A 27,926-nucleotide genomic window follows, 5' to 3' on the forward strand; every position below is an offset into this window, starting at 1 on the left:
TTTTTGATAAAATCCGATGGCTCAGTGAGGCCTCCATTGCCAGCAAGTTAATTTACACATTCAAACACCCAGAAAGGTGCTAAAGATATATTTAAAACAGTTCATGTGACTACAGTGGTTCAATCTTAATGTTATGAAGCGACGAGAATACTTTTTGTGCACCAAAAAAACAAAATAACATGTAAAGAAGCCTTGTTTACTGAAATCATGTGACTTTGACAGTTTGACACACGCTCCGAACCACTGATTCGAAACAAAAGATTCTTGTAGTTGGATAGTTGAATAAAGCCGTTATTTTGGGGGGGGGTTTTGCCGCACAAAAAGTATTCTCGTCGCTTCATAACATCAAGGTTGAACCACTGCAGTCACATGAACTGTTTTAAATAAGTCTTTAGTAGCTTCTGGGCATCTGAACGTGTTAATTATCTAGCTGGCAATGGAGGCCTCACTGAGCCATCGGATTTGATCAGAAATATCTTAATTTGTGTTCCGAAGATGAATGAATGCTAGCAACGCATCATTGTTGAATAAAAGTATTAATTAAAATATATATATCTTACTGGCCCCAAACTTTTAGAATGGTAGTAATGGTAATATAAACAATGGCAGAAAATTTAGGTAGGCTCTTTTCGATTGTGAATGCTAAAGGAAGCAAGAAAGTTGTTCCTAATGTTTAAATTGTACTAAATATTGCCTTAGTTGTTGTTAGTATGTCATAAATCAAAGATCAAATAACACACAGGTCAAAGGTCACTGACAGCGTGATGGATGTAATATGTCTAAGAATGTAGTCATACTACACATCTGAATACCTAAAGAATCTTCTTCATCAAGTTGAGAAGTTCAGCACATACTCTACCATGAATGTGCGTCAATTCCTACGCAGATAGAAATTACTTGCTAATGTCCCTGGGAAGCAAACCGGAGAAATGATTCAGAAAACCTTAAGGAAAATATAATTCATAGGTTGTTGTAATCAGTTCAAAATAGACAGAGAACTGTCAACCCAGTACCCAGTACACACCTGTCTTCATACCAAAATGCTGCGCTATCAGGGGAACCACTTCATGCTGACAGGCAAGATCAAAGACAAAGTATAGTGAGCGACGGAAGACCCTCATGCATTTCCCGGCAAGGCAATTACTCTTTAGCCCAGTTTGCTTAGGCACTGCTGGGCAGGGAAACCCCTCTGGGTTATGCCAAGCCATACGGACTACTTATGTTGCAGGGTTTGCTATTAAGAGAAGACGGCTGCCTCCATCAGTCAGCCCCTTGTCAGCAAGGGCAACTAATATAAGACCACTTTCTGATGTTTTACTACTCACCACCCGGTTAAAACAATTAAATCAGCAGAACGGAATCACAACGTCCTTGCGTAGGGAATGAGGCTTTCTATTGATTCGTCATCCATATCATGAAAAACTATTACAGCGACAAAGCAGTGCTGTTGCTTTGAGAAACTGTTATTGGCTAATGGTCTCCCTGTTATTAAACTTAATGCCAACATTAATTTTAATGAAAGTTTCGAGCAGCGGTGGTTGTCGTATAGGCAGGTCCAAACAGAATCTGCAGCCTTTTTGCACACTTTCTGCGCTGATTTTCAGGAAAAGTTCATTTTAACAGGGTCAGCTGTGTTAAACTGAGCCAAATTAGGCAAAATATTTAATGAACAAACAAACACATAAGTGATGGAGCATTGAATAACACACATTTCAATTCTGTGAAAATCTGCTGGCACAAACTGTAACACTACCATTCAAAGGTTTGGTGTCTGTACTATTTTTTTTTGTTTTTGTTTTTTTTTTAAAGAAATGAATACTTTTATTCAGCAAGAGTGCATAACATTGATCAAAAGGTGACAGTAAAGCTTTTTGTTACAATAAGATTTCTATTTCAAATAAATGCTGTTCTATTAAATTATCTCATTAATCAAAGAATCCTGAAAAAAATGCCAAAATATTAAGCACTCATTTTCAGCATTGATGATAATAATAAGAAATGTTTCTTGAGCACCAAATCTGAATATTAGAATCTCTGAAAGATCATGCGACACTGAAGACTGGAGTAATGGCTCTTGAAAATTTAGCTTTGCCATCATAGGAATAAAATACATTTGTAAAATACATACATTACAATAAATTTAAATAGAAAACTTAAATGTGACGTAATTGTGATTTATATTATTAAGTAAATGCAGTCTTGGTGATCATAAGAGTCTTCTTTCACAAACATGAAAAAAATCAATCTCAAACTTTTGAACGCTATTGTATTCTGTGTGGGCCTAGGTAACGCATTTCAAAAAACAGTGTTTTTTTCCCACTACTTCAGGTTAGTCAGGAAGTTATTTCTTTCAAAGGACAGAACGTTTTAATGATAGATTAGTTCATTTGCAAGTGATGATACACAGTACGACAGAAATGTCCAAATGCTTAGATCCATGTTCCACGCTGCTACTTTTCTCTCAACACGGCTGGCAACTCAACATGCTCAAACAGTGCCTGTCTGAGGGCTGCAGCTCTTCCTGGAGGTCTGTCTTGTGTCAGGAGCCCCTGACGTGATCAAACAGTGTCCTTTTCAAAGGCCTTTCCCCCTACCATTCATACTCCCACTGGAACACAGACATGACACCCTGTTTATTGCCTTCTCTTTGCACTTTTTTTGCATCTGTAACCTGTCTAAAACCTTTTTTCCATTAAGCGAGAGCCAACACTGTTTCCATATACCTTCCAACGTGAGCAACAGCAGCATGCATTTTGATTACGACAATGACGGGAGTGAAAGTGACTGGGCCACGTCTGTGGCCAGTGCGTCAATGGTCTTCTCCATCAAACAGGTGCATTAATCTTAAATGAAAACACAACAACAGTTTATACGGCTCAAGAAAAACATGCCCCTTAATCCAGGTTAAAAAAAACACATATCTAATCAGGACCATTGCAAACACAGAAAAATGCAGTGATGAACTGTGAAAAGCTTGGTCAATCAAATTATATTAGGACCCGAACTAAGTGTTGCATAACTCTAGCAGTACTCTAGTAGTACTCTAAGCAGATCTGATTACACAGTCAAACGGTGCTAGAAAATTGGTACTTAATGTCAATATTGATTCAGTAAATTTATACTATATTGCTTGAAAAGACAAATGAAACTAAAGACTGACATCTCCTAATTTCCCTTCTGAATTCCTGTGTAAGGAAATAAGATTAAATCCAACCTGACATCTTAAGCCGAAGTAGAAAATTCTCTAATGTTAGTTGGCTGGCTCTTGTATATATCACATTCTGCCTGTCCAACCGGGCCAGTGGCAAACGAGAGCACCTTTCTGAGTGCACAGAGAACAAGAGACCCTTTATTGCTCTCTGTGTCACAGTGGAGTCCAGGAGATCATTACAGGTGGGAACTTTGAAATATTTTGTTACGATATAAAAGCCATTGCCACAGCGTGTGGTACAAATCACCCTCAATAACTCAGCATTAAGTCAATCTAAACCATCTACTGTAAGTAGAATATCCAGTTTTCTAAACCATGAAATGGAGCACAGGTAGGAAATTTGAATGGGGAACTCAATGAACTTCTACCTCAAACCAGATGAATTCTCAGTCATATAAAGTAGGCTTGAATCTAACTATAGCATGACGTACCGACACAGATGATTACGGCAGTGTTCACCTACTGTGCAATTTCCTTTTTCATTCTCAAAGAATGTATGTGATTTCTGAGGGGATAAAGGAAACTGAATGTGGCTTTAATGATGAAGTGTTCATGAGGGCAGAATAATGTGTTCTTTGTGTTGGTGAAACTGCATGTATTAATGCATATACGGAAAGGATACAGGGAGGTTTGTTTATTGCACATAGAAAAATTCCCTCGTTAAATTATATGAGTGTCAATTATGATTATCAGAGAGGGTTATGTTTAGCATTAGCAAAGGCGATCAAAAGATTTTGTTGATGCTGATACTGAGGTGTGGTTTTGGGGTGGCGCAGAGCTTTAACCTTGGTGAAATGTGCTCAGCTGCAGTTCTGTAATCTGCTCATCTCAAAGAGATAAATTAACTAGCTTTGATGCGCTGTAAAAACATTTGCTGGGTGAGCAGACAACTGCGAGTTATTGATATGGCCTCTGAAAATCTTTTCCATTTAAAGAACCTATTAAACAGAAAGTCATTTTAACAAAAGACTAGTGCATTATAGTCTCACATGTGGCATACAGTATAGTACTGTATTAAATGCTACTGCATGTACTGTATGTTGGTATGGGTGCCTTGCTGAAAACCCCACAAAAGTCAGAATTCTATCATTTGATTTTCCAACACACAAACAACAAGGCAAGATTATATCATTTCAGACTTGCCAGTATCTAATCAATTCATAAAAGCAATTGAAACAAACTGAAAATCATATTAATCAATACAATACAATGTATTGTTGGCTATTGCTACAAATATACCTGTGCGACTTATGACTGGTTTTGTGGTCACAGGGTCACATATGAGCAATTAACCTCAAACATTTTAATCTTTATCATTTTTATAATTTATACATTAAATGATCTGTTTACGGCTCGTTATTTTCATTAAACGGCATATAATAAAAAAAAAAGACTTAAATGTTTCTTACAGTACCAAATTATCAAGCATAAATCCCTTTTAGAACAAATTTGTGTTTTTAAGAGCATTTAAGAGGGTATATTTGAGAATTTCGGCTTAAAAACTGCAGCATACCATTTTAACTAACTTATGTCTTACGGAATAGCAAGTGTGATGTATAATGACCTCTTCACTCAAATATAAGTTATAACATTTCAAGATCAGGCTCGAGCTCTGAATGATGACTTCATAATGATAAAATTACTCAAGCGCATGTTCACATGGGACATATGTTCCTACTGTACATCTGACCCTCAAGCATACTGGCACAAGAAACAAAATGAGTATTATTGTTACTTAATAATATGACATTTATTAGACTATTCATTACAAAGATTTGTGTACATGACGGAAACAGCAGAAGCAGCATATGGTTTGCTTAAGGGCACAGTGGTGATGAAGCAAGATTGTGGTTGTGATTGATTGTTCATTGACTTCAAATAGTCCCCCATGTCTTCTTTCACACAGCCTTTTAAAACCAATAGTCTCAAAGGATTTTCTTCATTCTCTCACCGCATTTATAGTATTTCTTTTTTTATGCACACACACAATCTGAGTTTGACTTAAACCCTCAAAAACCATATGCAATATCCTTTATAATTATGTGAATCATTTGCTACAGAACAAAATGCTAAACAAATATGTTTGAAAACGAAATTACCGATAACATCCAAGTAGCAACTTGTGTAAAAGCTACTTGGTTCCTCTCTTGAATTTTTTCCCTACTGATAGCATATTCAATCACGCAGCCCAGTCCAAGTGTGCTGATTCTGTGATGTTTCTGACTAGTGTGGGACAATGCGTTGTTGCAGATGTAACAACTTAACCTCTATGACCTCAGCTGTCCTCTCAGCACAAATAAAACAACAACATCCTGTCTTACAGCACAGCGCAGCGCTCCAGTCTCACCATCCGACAGCTCAGCTTCCTCCTTACAAACGCTCCTAACAACATGTCAACAGACGCAACAATCTGAGCATAAAAAGTATGTCAGAGTACATGCATTTTCCTTTAAACTGAGGTCATATAGAGAGCATCTCTCTTGGGGAGCTTACAGAAAATCTCTGAAAAGCTATAATCATAAATTTACCAGTAACATTAATAGCATATACACACCATAATGCAAACCTCACTGGTGCATTTAAATGACAAATGATCAAGTCAATCAAAGGGCACTGCAAGATCAATGATCAAACAATTTTTACTACTGTGCCTATAGAGACATTTTTAAAAACCCTGAATTACTCTAGTAGAACAAGTCATTAGGTTCTGTCAAACTGTTATATTTCAAAAGAGACTGGAATATGAAGCTATTAGCACAGCAGATTACAATTCTCTACATCCCTATATTTCTTTCATATAACTTTTAGACAAACAAAAGCTAAGCATTTCAAACACAATTGGGATTCACTCACTGAAAGGAAAGGAGACATTTAAAATAAAATGCATAAATGTCATACAGTAGGCTATATAAAATAACTTAACAGGTAAACTCCAGTTGTTAACATTCATAATGTTATTAATAAAAAGAGTGACTTACACAAAGGCATGGTAAATGAATGCCCAGGCTCGCGGTCGCTCCAGGACATTGTAGAGGTAGTTCTGGAGCTTCCTGTAGCGCGCGTTTCTCCGGCCGCTTTGCGCGCTGTAGGCGAGCGGTTTTCCCAGCAGGCTCAGCCGGGCGCCCTGCTTTCTCCTCTGGTTCTCCGAGCCTCCTGCACCTGTTGTGCCCGGCGCCGACAGCAAACTGTCGACCGTCCTGGTCGCGTTGTTCATCGTCCCACGACCGGCTTCAACATCTTTCATGCCATAGTGCTGCGAGGTCTTCATCCAGAGACCAGTACCGCCCTCATCGCCGCTGTGGTTGCGGGGCATCGCATCACCAGCGCAGGCTGGAAACGCGCGTCTGGCACCAGCGGTGCGCACATATAAAGAGTCTGTAGACGAGCTTTACAGTCTCCTGTGTAAAAACATTGAGTATTTTATTGTTCTTCTCTTTATCTTCTCGTTGAGATTATATATAACAGGAACACCTACAAACAAGTGCAGGCATCCAGCTCATTTGCATCAAAGCTATGAAAGATTTGGTAAAGTTATGAACCTTCAGATGACTCAAGCAATCTGCGCTCGCCGTCGTGCGATTGGAGTTTTGAAGGAGCGTCACCATATCAGTGGAGGAGATTTGGCGAGGGGAGGGCATCACCCGACATTAAACGTAACACTCACTCGCGCGCTCTCTCTCTCCCTCTGTGTACTGTAAATCATACGCTACTTTATTCCAGTTCAAATGTGCCGACAAGATCTAATGTAGTACTTAGCCACCCAATATAGACAAATTTTCAGCTTTATGAAGCTTTCGCTTCAATACGCGAACAGTGTGGTCGTCTTTTTAAGAGAATTTCTGTCAGTAGGCTATAAATTTAGTGTGATTTTCGAACCGCAATCTGTTGAGGTTCATCCAAAATACTACGTTACAATACAAACGTTTTCAGTATATACTTAAACTACAACTACAGTAAATGTGCAAAAGGTGATAAAGAATGACAGTAGTCATGTTTACCGTCCGATAAGCGCTTATGCAGCGTACTGTTGCTATGGTTACCTACTGGCGCGAAAGTTACTTCTGAGCATATTTAGTGCACGCTAACTTTTGTCGTTATTGAAAACAGGGTGTGAACTGGGAGGGAGCGAGCAACCGAAATTATAATTTTGCATTCCAATCACCCAAGTTAGCAATTTTTTTTTTGTCATAGGCTACTTGCGATAGGCCTATCGATTCCTTTTGGCTTATGACTTCTGTTCATGGGCGTCTATCAAGTGTGCTAACTTGTTTTCTATCCACCTTATTTTTCAGGTAAGAGCGGGCGCGGCCATTTGTAATTTTAATGTGTCTGGCTTCCGGTGTCATTTGCTTTCAGTTATTTGTACAAAACAGCTCGTTATGCTGCTTGATATTGCAGACTGGTATTTCTTACCATATTATTTTAATGTAGCCTATTGTCTTAATTATAAACACGCTGGTTTGTAGCGCAAACAGTTTTAGAGTTAGCGGCTAATAAATAAGAAATCTCGCACATTCACAGAAAACCCCTTACTTCCGCGTTGACAAATAAGGAGGATAGCCTAACTTTTGTGGTTACTTAAAGTTTTTATTTTTTTTTTTTTTTTTTTTAAAGGTAAAAACATAGGCTGCTGGTGTTATATAGGCTACTCATATACTGTTGATGTTTTTATTTATTTACATGTTTTTACATATTTACAAAACAGTTTATGTAGCCTATATGTCCGGAATTAAAAAAAAAAAAAAAAAAAAAAATTAAATTGTTTGCGAAATTTAGTCATTTCAATATTAATAATTAATAATATTAATTCACAATATGATCAATAAGATGCATTCCCAAATGCTCTGGATCGCCATTCGCTCTCTGCAAATGCCCATTTATGTCGAGCTGAGAGAGAACTGCGCGTTCATTCCCTTCTGAGCGGATCGGATGAAACACAACACATTTATGCGTAAAATGTCTGTTTCTGGAGACTCAGCTGACGATGTCCTCCAAAAATGTACTGCGATAAAGTTAATCAAGCTTGGGGGATCTCTCTGTCACAAACATTTAACACCCCTGTGCCCCCATCATCTTGAATCGACTTACAAAAGTGATGTGTATGAATTAACTACAATAGTTTTCTACTTACTGTGGTGGCAGAACAGATTCTCCTCAATAGACACTTTATATAGACACCAACCAACAAGACTTAGGCTCATAACTGAGTCTTTCTGGGTTCCTAAACGGGGCTCAATTGAAATCGCTTCAGTCTGATCCGGTAATCACGGAGCCCACAGAACTAGCGGAGCCGCTGCCAGACAAACCACGTGATCTGAAAAGAAATAAGCCGGTAAGCGGTATACAGTTGAATTAGCAAGTAAACTGTTCATATTTCAATGATGTGAACGATATTTTATTGCATTCTACATATTTGTATATAACTATTTTTTTATTTTATATTCTACCTGGTAGCCTATATAATGTTAGTGTTTTCTTCATCATTCAACAGAGGGAAGCAGGGGAAGTTGGTGCACTATGAGTGCTCTTTTACACTTGTCTCTCTATCACAAGTTTTATTCTTTTAATATTATCAGTTTTATGCTTATTAGGTTGCCCTGTTAGACTCGATTTCCCCCCACTATTTTTTCATTATGCATGGCTAATTCAAATACTTTGGCTTAAAAAAAAATCACATTAAATTGTGTGTGTGTGTGTGTGTGTGTGTGTGTGTGTGTGTGTGTGTGTGTGTATGTGTGTGTGAGAGAGAGAGAGAGAGAGCGAGAGATGCCAAATTCAGCTGTTCAGCTCTTCACTGACCATCAATTCAGGGAAATCTTCCAGGATAGCATTATCATTGGTACCTTAGTATCATCATCAAATGCTGTCACTACTGATTTTTTTGCACAATGTGCAAATAGAGTGGATTTAAAAAATATATATATACTCACAATAAGAATAGATTTATATAATGCATAATTATGCCATATGGGCTTTTCTTACAGCTGTGCAAAAGATTGACACATTCATTAACAAAACTGCCAAGGGAGAAGCAGAAAGGCAAATGAATAAGCCAAATGAACAAGAACACCTTGTGTTTACAAATATCATATATCTATATATCTATATCTATCTATCTATCTATATATATATATATTATTTAGCAATCCTGGCAGTCAAGACCTGAGCTTTTAGTAAGTCAACATAATTTAGAATTGCAAGTTATTATAAAACAAAGCAATTTATTTGAATGTATTGTATGCAAAGTTCAAATTTATTGCTGTACTTAAATGTTAAAAACATCTGTAAATGAACTTTAAGCATCAATTGTTATGGACAGAACAATTTTATCTAAAATGTAATCATTGTGCTGATGAGGGTGGGCTTTTTTGACATTCACACATTACTATGATGACCATAAAAATGTATTTGTATTTACTATTTTTCTAATGACATAACTCATTTATCCAGGAATGTATCCAGGAAGGTTCATGCACAGCTAACAACAGTACCCTCTAGTGGTGTGAGTCTTTTAATACAGCAAAAAAAAAAAAAAAAAAACCTTGAAAATTAGGCCTACTCATTTACAAAATGAGGCCCCTATTGCTTTAACGTGAAATTGTAGAAGTATACCATACTTTAAGCTTAATACCATAAAAGCAAAAATAAATAAATAATAAAACTACTACCGCTATAGGCTACTATTCTACTAATAGTGTGTTTCCCTAAATGCTTATAGTTTTTCTCAGTCGCTTTGGCACATTTCTCAGATCAGAACTGAAATTCTCAAAACTACTTGTTCAACCACCACATCATCTAGTCACTTGTGCACATCATAAAAGCAGTTTCTCATTCTTTTGAACAAATTGCAAATGCTTTAGTACATTCATGCAATTGATTATGTACAACTGTCTGCTATTTCCTACACTATCAATTGCTAATATCATGTTGCTCAAAATGTATTATATGGTTCTCTGTTGAATAGTCTTACCCCTCAAAACATCTAGTCATTAGTTCATCGCATAAGTCATTAAATGCAAAATGGTTGACCTAGTTATCACAATGTGTATATAGTATATTATCTATACATTTCTATTAGACTTTTGTAAATGTGTCCTGAATTGATGAATTTTGCAGGTGAATCCTGAATTTCAATAATGTATTCAGGGAAATGTAAAGCATTAGATCAACCAATGACCCAACCAGTTCTCTAAAACAGCTCAAAGATGCATGTCATGAATCTTCAACTGGAAAGCATATGAGTACAACACAAGAGTAACAATTTCTGATAATGGAAGAACAACATGGAAACAAATAGGGTCAACAGCTGGGAAGAAGAAGAGGAGTAAGGATGTGTGGTAGAAGGGTAGGGATGCAAAACAGAGGAAGAGGTAGATAAAGCAAAGGGGGCGTAGGCACGTTTCTGGTGAAATAAGGACCACTATTGTAAACAATGTTCTCAATCATGACCTTACAATGGCTTATGCGAGTCTAAAGGTGCAGCCGAACGTTGGGAGAAAAACCTTTTCCTCAATCATTCAAGTATTTCATAGACATAACATGTATGTATTTCAGCAATGTGCACTGCACTCTAATATGGTATGCATGCTATAATATTAATATTACAGTAGCATTTTTACACTTACAGTAGCATATTACACTTGCTTTACACTTAGAGTATAGTAGGCTAAATGAACTTTATACAGATACATACTATATCACACACATACACATGAATACATATATACAGTGTATGTATATAGTCTTGTCTTTTTCATTTATCACAAGGACATTTTACAGTAATGACAAACAGACAAACAGTAAATACAAAACTGAATCCTGTCCAATCTTTTGCAATCAATCTCCCATATACAATGATGTGTCCAACTGTACTGTTAAAATTGATATATGCCATACAAAGTGCAGTCTTGTGCAGTTTCAATCACTGTCATAAAAACTGTAGCCATAGTTTACATCTGAAATATTCATCACTGTTATATTGACAACATGGCTAAGCATTTTGACTATCTTGTTCGAGAACAATGACACAAGGACTTGTCATTCTGATGGCACTGATATGTTCACTGACATAAATACTTGATTATGAGAGATGAACTAAGGATTTTGAGCAGGTGACAGGCTTTTGCAGGTAATCCAATATGTTGTGCTGTTTGTACAAATTGTTTCGAGAAATGAACATACTGTTTTGCAAATTTTAAGGATTCGAGAAATGTGCCAAAGCAACTGAGAAAAACTGTAATATGATAGGGAAGTGGGGTAGGCCTATCTCTCATCAGGGCTGCAGTCGTTTTATATCATGTAATATAAAAATCAAAATCAAATCAGTTTAACTGATTTAGAGGTTAGATTGCACTGTAAAAACTAACTTATGGTTTGGCCATAATTGTAAGCACTGTGAATCAACAGATAGTTTACTAAAGCCCCTAAATGTTAAGGCCTCCTTCACAAAATCCATCAACCTAAAACACATTTCTGCAGAATTTACATGACTCGACCGACCATGAAAATACATGGCACGGTGATGAGAACCCAGACAAGCTCTCCAATAACCCCTGTCATAAAAAAGCTATGAGTATGAGGATCAAGGCAAAGAGAAATGAGTAACGAGTCTTAAAATATTAGCAATAGATTCATTTGAAGAATGGAGCGCAAGATATGCATTTTTACATATTTGCAAGACTGGCCATAAATCAACCCCTGTTTAAAAAATGTTTGAAATCTTTCACGGCACTGGTTTCATTTCAGTCTGAAACCAGACAAGAACAGACACTTTCCATTAACAGCTGACTGGCAGTGCAACAGCACTGAGTTTATGAATGTACTTTACCTGTTTCACAGTGTCTACAGCTGACTTATTCACCTGCTCAGAACGTGAACCATTGCAGATTATTATACTTTCCGCAGGTTAGGCATACTTATTTTGTATATAATGTTATTTTTTCAGCTATTGTCCAAATACTTAAACTCATAAACTTCGATTCGAGATTGATATCACTAAACGAGAACTTGCAGTTCCGTCATTGAGTCAGATGATGATTCAGTAACTACTCTGACTGATTCAGGGAGTTCATTCAGTGAGTCTATTCGAATGATTCACTAAAAGAACCTGCTCATAAGAGTCATTTCGCTTGAAGTGCTGCGAGTTTATTTATCGGTGCAACTCACGAAGACAATTCAATAGAAAAAAACGCGATTTCTTACTATTTTGCACTACAGTACACTCCTTTTATCTCATCACATTTAATACAGATTGGAAACCCACAGAAAATCCTTTGCCATCACAAAACTAGATTCGAGCGGTACAGGAAACAATGGACTGCTCCTCAGAACCTTACCCTCTTATGGACAGGTGGAGATATATTATTGGTAAAGTATAACGTTCGGAACAGGATACTAACTCCTACTATTTTTGCGGTATAAACTTTATTATGCAAAATTATGTATGTAGAGTAGCCTACTCTTAATACGTTTGCCAAAAGGTGCAGTTTACAACAAAGTACACGCCACAGAGAAATGTATCCCACAATGCAATGTGCTGAACATAATCTTCAATTTGCAGTGTGACATATGACTGTAAGCGGGTTTATTACTAAAACTAAATAAAACTAAAACTAAACTAAAATAAAACTAAAACTAAATCTAATACAAATTAATCAATTACAGCTGTATTTCCCCCCATTTTTGACCTATTATTATACAATTGCAATATTATTTACACAAACTATAATTTTATAAAATGTAGCATATTGTTTGAAAAGTTGCATAATGCTATTGTTTCACTGTTGTATAGGCAGTATACAGTATTCATGAATCATGATGTAAGCTATAGTTTTCCATTATGAACATAGCGATTGTTTTTCTCGATGCAAATATGTCCAATTTATTGCTAAACATACAGACAGTTCAGTCATTTTAGTGTAGCAAGATATTACAACAAAGTACAAATATGTTGCAGATATTTTCTGTATGATTAAAGCAAATTTGCCGCTGACAGCTTAAATGTTTTCAAATAGCATCGGAAACTCCAGTGCTTTCTGCACTGATTTCTTCACAGTTAGCTTCCCACACCTACATTTCTCCATATCAAATCATTTTGTAATTTACTGTCTTGTTATTTCTTCCTATTGAAGGCGTTCAGATTCAACCACTCACACATTGTTGGACCTGGTTGATGGTACAGCTGTTGTCCACTTACCGTTGAATTCTCTGCTTCAGGTGGGCGTCTGCAGTACATGGTGGACAAAAATAGGTTTGGTCTCGAAAAAAGCACCTGGGTTCCAGCTGCTTGCTGACATTCTTGACCTTTTCCTTCTCCCAAAAAAACATCAGGGGCATTGAGAGTGCCCTGCTATGTTCTCCTTGATGATCAAGCTGTGCATTCATTTGTTAGTGTTTGTACATACCATTGGTCCAAAATAGATCAGTGCTTTTATTGTCAACTAAAGCTAAAACTATAAAAAAATTAAAGTACTAAAGTTAGTAAAACTAAAACTGAAATAAAAAAATAATTAAAGCTGCATAGAAATACAAAAAAATAACTAAAAATAACAACAAAACAAAATTGCTAAAATTTGAACAATTCAAATGAAAACTGAAAATCTAGAAATAAAAGCTAATTCAAAATATTAACATTATAATAATACACTCACCGGCCACTTTATTAGGTACTGTACACCTGTTTAGCTGCGCGTTAACGCAAATATCTAATCAGCCAATCACATGGCAGCAACTCAATGCATTTAGGCATGTAGACATGCTCAAGACGATCTGCTGAAGTTCAAACTGAGCATCAAAATGGGGAAGAAAGTTGATTTAAGTGACTTTTAATGTGGCATGGTCGTTGGTGCTAGACGAGCTGGTCTGAGTTTTTCTGCTAGGGTTTTCACACAACCATCTCTAGGGTTTACAGACGATCAGAAAAAGAGAAAATATCCAGTGAGTGTCAGTTCTGTGAGAGAAAATGCCTTGATGACAGAGGTCAGAGGAGAATGGCCAGACTGGTTTGAGCATATATAAAGGCAACAGTAACTCATAACCACTCGTTAACCAAGGTCTGCAGAAGAGCATCTCTGAACACATCGAATTTTGAAGCAGATGGGCAACAGCAGAAGACCACACCGGGTGCAACTCCTGTCAGCTAAGAACAGAAAACTGAGGCTACAATTCGCATGGGCTCACCAACATTGGACTGTAGAAGATTGGAAAAATGTTGCCTGGTCTGATGAGTCTTAATTCCTGCTGTAACATTCAGATGATAGGGTCAGAATTTGGCATAAACAACATAAAAGCATGGATCCATCCTGCCTTGTATCAACAGTTCAGGCTGCTGGTGGTGTAATGGTGTGGGAGAGATTTTCTTGGCGAACTTTGGGCCACTTAGTATTGTTGCTGACAATGTCCTACCATTTATGACCACTTGTGATGGCTACTTCCGTCTTGAAAACTCGCCCATGTTACAAAGCTCAAATCATCTCAAACTGGTTTCTTGAACATGACAATGAGTTCACTATACTCAAATGGCCTCCACAGTCACCAGATCTCAATCCAATAGAGCACCTTTGGGATGTGGTGGAACGGGAGATTTGCATCATGGATGTGCAGCTCAGAAATCTGCAGCAACTACATGAAGCTAACGACAATATGGACCAAAATCTCTGAGGAACATGTCCAGCAAATATATGCCATGATGAATTAAGGCAGAAGTGGGTTCAACCCGGTACTAGCAAGGTGTACCTAATAAAGTGGCCAGCAAGTATAAAAAATAATAGTAAAATAACACTGGTGTATTTAACCAAAGATATATATATATAATTTGCAAATTTATTTAAGCTTATTTCATATTTACTACATCAAATTTCCCTTCTTACCTTTGGTTCTGGTGGTGTATTTCTAATTCTTATTATTATTATTTTATTTTGATGTTTTAAAACCTTTAATGTTTACACTTTTGTCTTTATTTTCTCTTTCTAATGTAGCACTTTAGTAAAATGTGCTACATATGCCTTCTTGCCTCATTACTCTGTTTAACATCATTGCCTGTTTTTGATTTCAGTTTATTCAGTTGATTCAGTTTATGGAAAAAACAGCAATATTTTTTACAATCCAACAAACTGTGCAATGACGTCATGATTTCCAGACATGCCGCTGCTTGATTTGATTTTCAGTGGTGAAGCATCTGTGTAATATTATGCTCTAATAACAAATTTGGTTCTTGTTCTGTGTTGCTAACCGTTGCCCCAGCATTACTAGCAGCAGTGAGTTAATGTTGAAGCAACACCAAATCTGTCATTATTAAAAACATAACATCATCCAAGTAATTTAGTGCAAGGCTGAGCATCTCTAGGACAACTGCTGCTATATCTTTAAGGCCATGTTTCACTAGACTTTAGAGTGGCTACTTTTATAGCTCACCTAAACAGACACTGACATTAAATTACAATTAGCTGGATAATTGAATTATGCATTAGACTCTGAACAGCTGCTCACTGGTTACATAAATGCAACACAGTCTATTGTCACATTTCCAGAAATCTGAAGCACTGACAGAAAAGGTATTTTTAGCAATTGTTAAGCAGTGACCTTGCACAACTATTGAAAAATTAAACAAATGCAAGTAAACCATAAACAAAAGGAAGGAACTGTGTAGTGCTATTTCCCTCCACGTGGGGGAGGGATTGGATTGCCATTAACTACAGTATGATGCATTGATGGACATTACTGGACAGACCTCTATTTGGTTTGAGGGCATAGACCAAATTTGATCTTAAGTCTTTTTAATTATCAATATTACATTTCACGTTTAATTTAATATTTCTAAAAATAATAATAATAATGAAAAAATGTAGTACACTGTAAAAAAATATTTTCAAAAACGTTTTTTTCTTTTGTCAAATCAACTTAATTAATGTGGTTCAGATAACGTAATATTTTGAGTTTCTGTTGCTGAAACCGATCGCCTTCATTGTATAAACTCAATTTTTTAATTTCAATGAACTCAAACTTTTTAAGGCAACCAGGTAACTTACTGTAAGTTAAATCAACAATTCTTTTTTTTACAGTGCATCACATATTTGAAAAGCAAAATATTTTTCAAATGTTTAAATTTAGTACACACATTTTCTTCCACTTTTTAAATATTTTTTTTTATAAAAAAAAAGTTTAAAAAATGTAATAAAAAAGCTAGAATCACATCATTGAAAACGCAAATAAGAAAATGAGTACACAAAACTTCTTCCACACAGTCTTTTATTTGTAAATAATAAAAATGAACTCTTGAATATAAAACATACACATTATTTGAGCCACGTCTGCTGTACAAACAAGAAATGTTGCAGTGAATACTTTCAATTTTGTTTCAGTGGAACACATGAACTGTAAACAATCAGTATCCTTGAATAATACTGACAAAGTAAATAAGTCTGCCAAAACCAGGCATATAAAGTAAACTTCTCAATGAAACGAGGATTCATGAGCATTTATGATAAAGCAACAGGGTGGTAGAGGTCCAAATTTCTCTCGTCAGATTGGGCATCACTAAAATAAAACTTTGGAGGCATCCCTTCTTCCGCTCAGCAGAACCAAGAGACAGAGCACTGATCCATTAACTTGAATGGGGCCGCTTTGTAAATATAAGTAAACTTCTTTGCAGACTCATATTTACAATATATGCATGTACGTAAGTGATGTTTACTTGATACACTCTGTTTCAATATCGATATATCTCTAAGTCATTGTGATTTTCATAATTATATTCCATATACATATAGCTCTAGTTTTTATACAGGTTTTCTACCTTAGTTTTAGCCCCACAGTAGTACAGACTACAGTGAACACCAACATCTTCAATAAAATAGGGCCTTGAGTTTGCTGAGTACTACAGTACAGCACTTATTTATCCATCCAGGGTACAGAAAAAAAGGGGGTTAAAAAAAGAAGGGAACTAAACAATTTAAAAATTCTTATAGACATTCAGCCCCAAAATAAGGCCTGTGTGTATGGCTGAACCCGGCCAAATGCCCACACATGGAATGAATGGCTTCGTTTTATTTGATAATCTATTTATATCAAGTACAAGCAAACTGTACAAGTACATGCAACATACAAGCTGGCCTACAGTTTGTGGAACTAACACACACTTATTGTAGTCTCTTTTTTTCTCATCTGTCTTGTTTTACAAAATGTGCATGCAACTTGGAACAGTTCCAGATTCATGCTGTTCCCCGTGTTGGTGGCGAGCGGTCTTCTTCAGAGACCACGTCTCACTGTCACATTCAAAATGCTCAGGGGGGATCCATGAGATTCGTTTTATAATAAACTAAACCGAAAACCAGTGACAAACAGCTAAAAATAGGAAGCTTACGATTTTGGCCTCTTCTGATTTTTTTTTTTCCACTATTATTATCAATCCCCCAAAGCTTAAACTTTTCTCTTTTTTTGTTCAAAAATCAAGCAATTGTGCTTGCATTAAAATAATGTAAACTCTAGTCAGGTAGAAATTCTAATATCGGTATGTACAGGTCCTTTACCAAACGAAATAGAATTCAAAATGCTCTGAAATGTTAGTACGATATGTTTTGTGATAGCAAGAACTCTGCAAAGTCGAACGTGTTAGTGAGCTAATGCATGTAGTGACCGTTTCCGGAGTTTCCTGTTAGGGTTGAAGAAACCTAAATGATAGTGGCAACTTCTTACAGTCCCAGTGAATCAAATACAATTGGTTTTGTGTCTTCCATGAAGCTCATATGACACAAATGTCAGAAAACATGAAGCATGTTTTCACATTCTACAAAGTGTGCCTATTTACCAAATCAACAGTAACGTGAAAAGGCAAAGCAGTCTGTGGCGACTGCTGTAAACAGACTTAAAAGGTTCTCAGGCGTCCCTGCCTTATTAGACGCAAACGCACACTCACACACACACACACACACACACACACTGCAGTCACACAATCTGAGTCTGAGTTCGTGCCAGACCGGCACACGGCGGGGCCTCGGATGCAGCATCCGTGATGCAGAGAGGAAACTCTCTGAGAAGACTAAATCTTGACATTTAACCCTCGACCTCTGGTCTTTCAGCAGAGGGACTTCCTGTAAGTGCAATATAGAGGAGGGGCAGTGCTGTCCTCTCACTCTCGCCAACTCTGAAACACATACACATGTGAGAAGAAAAATACGCTGACTGACCAGAACGATCTAGGCTACCGGAACCACTGTGGGCTCTGCTTCCTGTCAAACGAAGCGGGTCGCGTTTCGGGTGCCTCTCCCTTCCTTCTCTTTTTATTTGGGTCGAATCGTCATCTCAGCAACAAAACATGCAGTAAAGGAGCAGAGTGGATCAAAGGAAATCTCTACAACCCAAAGATCAAAAGTAAAACAGAGAAGTGATTGTCAGGCTTCAGCAAAGCTTTGATCATGATTCTGTCCGTCTGTCTCTTTATCTTCCGCTCCGGTTCTGATTGTTGCCTCGGGTCCTTGGTCCACTGGGTCGTGTGTTTTGTTTTGCATCTCGCTCCTGTCCATTCACTAGGACCTGATGATGCCCGGTGGCCCTGAAGAGTCCAGCGATGACTGGGAAGCGCGACGAGTGAGAGGAGCTAAGGTCGGGTCGACCAATGATGATGGGGGAAACAGTTTGTACCAACCAATCACTGTACTAGAAAGATCCAGCTCCTCTAAAAGAATCTGTGCGACTCCCATGAAACATTTGTGGTCCATGCGGCCGTAATCTCCCCAGACTATTACCTGAAGACACATTCAGTGGTCAGTACACAATAATGGTGGACTATGGAGGTATACCGAAAACAAACAAATGAAACTCGCTTCTTACCTGGAGAACTTTACCCTGCGGACTTTCCTCGAACAACAGCGATTGCTGATACAAAGGATCGAGCGTCTTTCGAGCAATCTTGGTTTTCTTTTTGGCTTTGCACGCACCGTTTTCCAGCAAATAGACCTTGACGTAGGGAGCTGGAAAGAGCAGATATACACAAAAAGGCGTGTTCAAGCAGTTATAGTGCCTGGCTGCGGCAGGTACAATGTATTAGTACAATGTATTAATCATCAAATTTTCCTGCCGTAATCACTCCATTAAGCACACCTTTCTGTTAGTCCAAAGAACAGTGCTAAATGACTACAAATTTATCTACAAAGTAAAGCAACTACAAATACTCTATTGTTCAAAAGTTTAGGGTCGCTAAGATTTAATTTTTTTGAAAGAAGTCTCTTATGCTCACGAAGGCTGAATTTATTTGATCAAAAATACAGTAAAAATAGTAATATTGTAAAATATTATTAAAATTTAAGATAATTGTTTTATTTCAATATATTTTATAATATATTCCAGTCTTCAGTGTCACATGATTCTTCAAAAATCATTCTAATATACTGATTTGTGCTCAAGAAACATTTCCTATTATCATCAGTGTAGAAAACAGTTGTGCTACTTAATATCTTTGGGGAAATCATGTTTTTTTTAAAGATTATTTGATGAATGAAAACTTCAAAAGAACAGCATTTATTTGAAAAAATATTGTTTTGTAACATTGTAAATGTCTTTACTTTATCAATTTAATTAACCATTAAATGCATGAATGTTTCGCCAATCATTATTACATATTAGGGTCTATGGATCTCCAATTACATAAAACTCTCCTGATATTAGAGTAACAATAACAGAAGAATAAAATAAAGCAAATTTTGTTAACTTTTGGATCTTCAATTTGAGCAGATGTTTTATATCATCATCACTGTCTTTGCCAGAGCTCAATTCCCAGTACATTTAGCATCTGGTTCATATTTGTGATCTCAAACATATTCTCAAAGCTAGGGCTGCACGATTTGGAGAAAAAATCTAATTGCGATTTTTCTGGTTAAAATTGTGATTTGCAATTTAAAATGTGATTTTATAAAACAAATGAAAAAAAAATTATAAACAATACCAGGCTTATTTTGCTTGTTTGTAAGGCTGCACAATTTGGCCCGAAATTTTGTGCTAATATATTATTTTGACTAATTATTTTTATTATTATTATTATCATTATTGCTAAATAAAAATATTAAACCAAATAAGAAATATTACTGTTGTAATAACTTTCATTATTAAAGTATTTAGCATTAGTATTTAATTATAATTATAAATATAACTATAATAATTAGAAAATAATATTTAAAACTTGTATGACAAAATGTGGGGTTACCTGTTAACATGCAAGCAGTATGTCTATAAATCATTAGAAAGGTCTAAGGATTTATTATCAAATATTATATTATTTCTTTATTTTTGTCAGGAGGTATGCAAAATCAAAAATGGAGTCCATGCATTTAATATGAACGCCTCTTATGCATCCACTGTAGGAAAAAAGCCCTGTACACTTATGTACGCTGGAGAAAAACATATTGATTATATGTTCCCCTCAAAGTTCTTTAGAGAGAGGAATTATTTTTCCTATTTTTACCCTGAATAGGATTGAGTGAGCTTTACTTGGCGCTAAACATGTCTGTTTCATACTGGACGCCGGAGGGCGCCCTTGAGCAGATACTCCAAATACTCCAAATATATGCAATATAACAAAACGCTGTTCCAGGAAATCCCCAATGGGCATCATGCTATCGCTGTGACTGAATAAAAAGAAGGTAGAAATGCTTTGATTGATTAAACATGAATAAAATAAACAGACGACTACAACAATACATGGTTTATATGTTTTCTTCAAGCCTTCTCGGGTATTTCCGTAATAATAAAGTATATTTATAATCCAATGCTAACCAAAATGCTATTTCAAACACTCAACTTCACACTTCATGACATTATGAAGTGAGTTTGAAGTAAAAACACATTAAATGTTGTCTTTTGTTAGAAAAGAAGTTCATAAAGGCTTCTCATGTTTGGAAAGTTTGTATATTTGACGTGTTGCTTTTTCTAATGCAGTGCTCTCAGATGGAGCGTCATTTACTACTGATCACAGAGCAGCTCTTCACTAACACGCTGTGTACATATTTATATAATTAAAAATCGCAGCCTTTGCGATGTCATAATCGCACTGAGCCAAATCGCGATTTTGATTCGATTACGATTAATCGTGCAGCCCTACTCAAAGCTATCATTTTCAACATCTTCAAAATCAATATTTTGATCACTGACAGCTTCTTCACCAGATCCACCATCAAGTGACAGTGACACTAATATTTGATTGCTCTACAGTAAATCGCTGAGCCATTTCAAGTTTTGCTGATGATACTTCCTATTCTTTTGTTTTCTGCCTGCAGTAACTATGAGTGAAATGTCATTTTATCATTGTGTATCAGACATTGTGGAATAAAGGTGAATTGCACTTATTCAGTCAACAAAGATTCATTTATTGTTGTGCAGAAAAAAATATACTTACACTGTTGCAGACCTCAGGTCGTTAGCGACCTTATACAATTTTTACAAAAAAGGAATGGGAAAACAGGCATTCTTTTATGATTTTGTTGTTTTTTTCTTGTTATATTGTTTATAATGAATTGATTGAGGAATAATAAGAAGGTTGATGACTAACTTTAAAAAATGAATGAGGAGGAGGGTAGTGAAAGATGTCCCGGATCACTAAAGACCCGAGGTATGTGTTTGCATCCTTGCTGAATAAAAGGAATAATTTCTTAAAAAAAAAAAAATCGTACTGACCCCAAACTTTTGAACGGTACCTAATGCTTACATGCAAAAAAAAAAGAAATTCAATATGCTTAATGGGGCTTTCACACAGGACACGGAATGTGCTGCGCTCACCGCTGGGTTCAGCGCAGCCCTTCAGATACAAAGCAATTTGCGCTACGCTGGCCAGAGCAAAGTAGGTGGAGTTTTCAAAACTTTTAGCGGAAGTTCTATACATCTATTCATTTGATTGTTGTTCCACCTTTCGGTCAGCAGCAAAATATGTATATGTCCCGTGTTAAGAAGCGAGCGATAGCACTAGCCCTGCTAGTAAGAAGAAGAAGAAGAAACATAGTAGCTCTTGACAGTGTCTTTCATTCTTGACACAGCTTTTCTCCCGATGTCTGTATACGACCGCAAACTTGTATCGTATAGCTCTGGAAATTCCAACACAGACAGTACTAGCTGTTCATCCATTTTGTTTTCGCCGCTTGTTTGGATGCCCTGTTTCAATTGGTCGTGCGGGTAATCGTCACAGAGCACAGCGGCAAAAGTTGAACTATTTTGAACTTTGTCCACGGCGTGCGCGCAAGCTCGCCAATGGTGCGCTCCACTGCGCGTGCGCTTTGGTTGACGCAGCAACAAACCGTCCTTGCGCGGCACAAGCCATTGAAATAAATGGGTTTCATAGCGCAGCGCATTCCGCGTCCTGTGTGAAAGCCCCATGCTTAACACAGATAATTTTCCTTATTTCCTTATACATGAGCAGGATACACATAATGAATCTCTGAGCCATATTCACTACTATCTACTACTAATGAAAACTAGTTGTATGTGGGCACACTCTCACCTGGCAGCGATTTGGAACCTGGTTTAGGTGTAAGACCACGGGCCCTGATAACCTCCACCTCCAGCTGCCCTTTCTTATCCATCAGTCCAATCTGAACATCTCCTACAAAACAAAATAAATTAAAAATAGGGATGTAACGATTCACTCAACTCACGATTCGCTACGATTCATGATACTGGTTTCACGATTCGATTTTCTCACTATTTTTTTTTAACAAAATGAGATTTAAATGAGAAAGTGTCTCTAAAAGTAAAAAACAAAAAATGTGTCAAGAAGTGTTTTTCACTGAAGCATATCTAACAATCTTAGACTTTAGTTTGTATATATACAAAAATATTGACTTACCCATAGCGGGCGTGGCAAGCGTTTGTCTACCCACCAACTGAGCAGGGCCAAGACCATCTAGGAAATCACTGAACTGGCTGTCAGCCCCTAACCTCATCCCTGAGAAGATCAGACTGAGACACACACATACACAGGTTATCAGATGGATGAATGCAATTTAAGTTACAGTCAATTTCTTGTTATCTTTAGGCATTCTTAAATACTTTCTTTGTTGTCATAAGTCAATTAAAATTAAAAAATGAATCTTCTGAGTCCTTTGTGGAGACCAACATATGAAAACAAACTTCAAACAAGAACATATACAACAATTAGTTTATATGGATGAAATCTACTATTGCAGAATGAGTGTACTGCCCTCATATAGAGTTCAAAAGCTGCTGAAAAGCAGCCTTGTGCTGAGTATGGTATGTAAACCCTGTCCTGCGTTAAGGCCCCTCTTAATACACTCAATATTTCCTTTGAGACCAGCACAATTTCCATGACCTAACTCCTGCAGGAATGTCTGAGGGACGTGCCAGCCCATGTCGTGCTACCATATGAACGCTTTATATGATTTCAGACTATTTAAAACACGTTCACAATAAATAAGCCTTAAATCATGGAGTTGCTGCTCATTTTGCTGTGTCACACTCTGTGTATCACGACGGACAGACCGGCTGACCGAATGACCGCAGTTCTGAAGCCGCAAAGGGATGCATGGTTGCCGTTTTCTGCGCAGCTACAGACCCTGCCAAGGCCCCTCTCCGCAGATGATGGATATTTTAATTATTATAGGGGAGTACCGCTTGCCATCTGGCTCCAAAAATGGAGCTTAGACAGTAGTGGACACAGCATTAGCTCTGTAAATCAGACTGTTCTCTATTAGCTTATCTTTATGGTTTTTCCAAATAAATCTAGACGAGAGAAGCTTGTGTGTACATGACACACTGCCTGTTGAGAGTCCATTTATGTATGAGTGATGGGTTTGCAGCGAATGCATAAAAAACACCAGAGACAGGACATTTTAAGGGAGTGGTTACAGTATACATTTATTCAAAAGTTTGGGGTCAGTAAGATTTTGAAATGTTTTTAAACATTCATGCTCACCAAGACTGCATTTATTTGATCAATTATATAGTAAAAACAGTAATATTGTGAAATAATATTACAATTTAAAATTAATGTTTCTATTTTAATACATTTTAAAATGTAATTTATTCCTGTGATGGCAAAGCTGAATTTAGTGTCACATGATCCTTCATAAAACATTCTAATATGCTGATTTGGTGCTCAATAAACATTTATTATTATCAGTGTTGTGTAAACTATGGAAGCTTGTTTCCACCACTGAAAAAAAAAAAAAAAAAAAAAGTAAATTCTGACTCGCAAATTATAAAGTAAGAATTGTGTGACAGTCGGTCACAACTGCGAGTTATAAAGTCAGAATTGTGAGATATAAACTTGCAATTATGAGAAAAAAGTATTTTTTTCCTCAGAATTGGACTTTGAAACTTGAAATTGCGAGTTTATATTTCACAATTCTGAGAAAAGAAGTCACAATTGTGAGATATAAACTCGCAATTGCAAGAGAAACTTCAGAATTGTGAGAAATAGCCAGAACTGTGAGATATAAACTCGCAATTGCGAGAAAAATTGCAAAAAGAATCACAAGATTATATTTCGATTCTTTGATAAATAGAAAATTCAAAAGAACAGCATTTATTTTAAATAGAAATCTTTTGTAACATTATAAATGTCTTTGAACAATTTAATGCATCCTTGCTGTATAAATATATTAATTTTTTTTTTTTAAAAAGCATACACTTTTGAACAGTAGTGTCAGAATTTCAGTTTCAAGTCTCATAAAAGTGGCTCTGACAATACTGAATAAAGCAGGTTTATGCTAGATGATGGCCTTAGATTGAACTGTAGGAAATAAAATAAATGAAAAAGAGACAGACAGACAGATAGATAGATAGATAGACAGACAGACAGACAGATGCAAAGACCTGAAGTACCAATGCAAAAAGAAAATATATGGTTTATGAAGACAATATTTTGTGTATACAAAGAAGTAGTCACACTGCACTGGATACTAACTTGCCCTCAGAGCTATAGCTGTTCATGCTGCCATCAGTGGACTCTCGGCTGGCTTGGCGGGCCATGGCGTTACGGGGATACTCCACTGCCATTCCCGTCTCCTGACTGCGCTGGATCTGACTGGATCCCTTTGCTTTCTTGTTGGCTGCTTCTGTGGATGGGGAAAAATGGTATTACCATACACAGGACTGTCATATGGGGACAAGGGGTTCCCACTAAGGTCCTCTATGCCAATGATTCCCAAATTTACTCAAGCAGTTTCCTGGCAGTACTTAGAAATAATCTGTAAGAGCTAAAAAAAAGAAAAGAAAAGAAACTTAAATTAAAAATATTCACTCATTTTAAAAGGTGTAGTGGACATATTTGCTTTGATTTCTGCAAGGTTTTTTATTCATGTGTGTGTGTGCCTGCCTGCCCAGGTGTTTAAGTTTGTGTGCTATTCTTACAACCGTCAATCAGGAGAAAATATTGCTCTTCGCCCCTAGTGAGCGTAACATCTCCTGCTGGACGTCATGGGGCACCATTCTTACTATTTATGGCCTTTTGATGGATTACAGATCCTTTGGAAATGTCAACCACTGAGGTGGCTCACAGAGCCGCTGTCATGCCAGTTGTTTGAGTTAAAAATGTAGCAGAGAGATTTACCTCTTCACTCATATTCACTTTCATCAAAACACAATCAATGGCTTATTCTGACAAGAATTCTGACAAGGATTTTCATTAGCAGACCTCTGCATGGCTCTGACATTAGTTGGGAAAACGGAAAAATACTGTCAGAACAGAAATTATCTTAAGATGCCAATGCTAAACCGCAGCACTAATCTACAGAATAAAATACATCTGTATGTTGAGGTTCTTCTAGTCTTTTGGACTTTCTAGAATTGTACTTAAAAACATAATCTTAAAGCAGGAGTGTCCAAACTACATCCTCTGTTGCGGCCCACAAGACAATCTGAATTTGGCCCATTTTTGTGAAATAAATGAAATTCATAATCTGAACACTGGGTGTCACTATCACGTGCAGTCAATGTCACTGGCATCGTTAGTCATTCTCCAATTTAAAAGACAAATCATCATTGGCCTATATCACTCTTATGATAATATTTAAAAAACAGTGTTGCTTTAAAAAAATAATAATGTTTTGAAACAGTTAATAAGTATCCTTTATAAAAAAAGGTTTAATTTGTTAATGCATTAGGTATCATAAACTAACAATTAACAATGAACAACAATTTTTTGCAGTGTTTATTAATCCAGGTTAATGATAATTAATCAATATTGTTCATATACTTGTTACAAAAAATATATTTAAAATAAATGCTGTTAATTTGTACTTTATTCATCAAAGATTCTTAAAAAATGTATCGTTGTTTCCGCAAAAATATTAAGCAGCACAACCAGTTTTAACATTGATAATAAGATGAAATGTTTCTTGAGCAGCAAATTAGAATGATTTCTGATCATGTGACACTGAATACTGGAGTAATGACTGCTGAAAATTCAGCTTTTCCATAACATGAATAAATTACATTTTAAAATATATTAAAACAGAAAAAAAAACTGTAATAATATTTCACAATATTACTGTTTTTACTGTATTTTAAGTTTCTGTGGATTAAGAGACTTCTTTCAAAAACATAAACAATCAGAATGACCCCAAACTTTAAACAGTAGTGTTATATTGTTAAAAAAAATGTATTAGTATACGCATAAATTACCATGAACCACAATTAAATGCTTTAAAAAAATAGTTTGTTGTTATTTCATAACACCTAATGCATTAACTCATGTTACCGTAATCATATTTTTAGTTTTGGCTCTGGTTGTGAATGGATGAGGCTGGTGCAGTGGGCAGAGCGTGGAACAGCTGTTACAGAGCAGCGGAGCTCTTTAAAATGCTGATTTATCGCATCTTTGCAACTCTTTGTGATTTATCATCTGATGGGCCTTTTAAGATATTATCCAGGCGTTTGGCAGAGAGTGGTGCCAAAAAAACTTCTTTTGCCATCCTTTTTGAATTTGTTTCTTTTTTCAGCAATCCATTTATTAAACTATAAACAGACAGTGCTTAAAATATGGGATTTTAGAGGATATCAGATCCAACTTCAAAGGTATTTATCTACATTACATCTGATAGGACTCAAAGGTTGATCTGCACCTGACAGAGTGAACTCTTGCCAATGCTAACATGCTGCCATTCATATTTCCAGCCCGAGGATTTAGCTCCCACACTTTTAAAGAGACTGAAGACACATGCTACTTTAAAAGGTGAACCAGGGTAGAGTGAGACCTGATACGTAGATCCACCAGACAGCAGTGACCCGGAGAAAGAGGAGAGACAGATAAGAGATAGCCATCTAAGCAAAGCAGGAAGACTGAGGAAAAGACATCCAGCGGTCTTGGCAAATGGATTTAACTGACTGAAAGGAAATCAATCCTTATAATATGCCAGTCTTCATTTTGGTAACAATTCCCAAATGCTTTTTGGTCCTGATGACACTAATGTCATTCTGCTTAATATCTCCTCATTGTTACTCAAGATACAAAGCATTTCCGGCCATAATAACTGCTGTTTTTAAGCTTTTACACCAGTAGAGGGCACCTTACACTTACAGAGCATATAAAAACTGTATCCGTGTCCTGTATCTCTTCTCTGGTGTTTAAAAGAGTATAAAAGTGACTTTCCCAGACTGACATTCTAACAATGAGTTTCATTGGGACAAAAGGCCCTATGGTACATGAAGCAGCGAGTAGCATGTCTTAGATTTAAATACTTGTGAGTTTATTAGGAGCAATGCTTGAGCAATGCCATTG

At 36.6% G+C, this 27,926-nt stretch overlaps 2 protein-coding genes across 25 annotated transcripts in view; both read right to left on the reverse strand.

The window, feature by feature from the left end:
* kcnq5a (potassium voltage-gated channel, KQT-like subfamily, member 5a) overlaps positions 1-8,481 on the reverse strand; it is a 124,084-nt gene extending 115,603 nt beyond the window's left edge. For 6 of the 7 annotated variants that reach the window (XM_051917337.1, XM_051917333.1, XM_051917336.1 and 3 more), the window contains exon 1: positions 6,190-6,799. In XM_051917337.1, coding sequence (XP_051773297.1) covers positions 6,190-6,524 — 335 coding nt within the window. In that variant the 5' untranslated portion in view covers positions 6,525-6,799. Of the gene's footprint in view, positions 1-6,189; positions 6,800-8,342 lie in introns of those variants that run through there. The other variant, XM_051917331.1, reaches the window with a different exon arrangement.
* A 7,958-nt stretch (positions 8,482-16,439) lies between these two features.
* The window catches only part of LOC127525051 (regulating synaptic membrane exocytosis protein 1-like), a 78,113-nt gene continuing 66,626 nt past the window's right edge, over positions 16,440-27,926 (reverse strand). For all 18 annotated transcript variants that reach the window (XM_051917238.1, XM_051917242.1, XM_051917239.1 and 15 more), the window contains 5 exons: positions 25,113-25,263; positions 23,034-23,146; positions 22,689-22,790; positions 19,037-19,176; positions 16,440-18,951 (listed from right to left, as the gene is read on the reverse strand). In XM_051917238.1, the coding sequence (XP_051773198.1) occupies positions 18,733-18,951; positions 19,037-19,176; positions 22,689-22,790; positions 23,034-23,146; positions 25,113-25,263 (725 nt within the window). In that variant the 3' untranslated portion in view covers positions 16,440-18,732. The remainder of the gene's footprint in view (positions 18,952-19,036; positions 19,177-22,688; positions 22,791-23,033; positions 23,147-25,112; positions 25,264-27,926) is intronic.

This window comes from Ctenopharyngodon idella, chromosome 13 (genome assembly GCF_019924925.1).
Source record: "Ctenopharyngodon idella isolate HZGC_01 chromosome 13, HZGC01, whole genome shotgun sequence".
Taxonomy (NCBI): domain Eukaryota; kingdom Metazoa; phylum Chordata; class Actinopteri; order Cypriniformes; family Xenocyprididae; genus Ctenopharyngodon; species Ctenopharyngodon idella.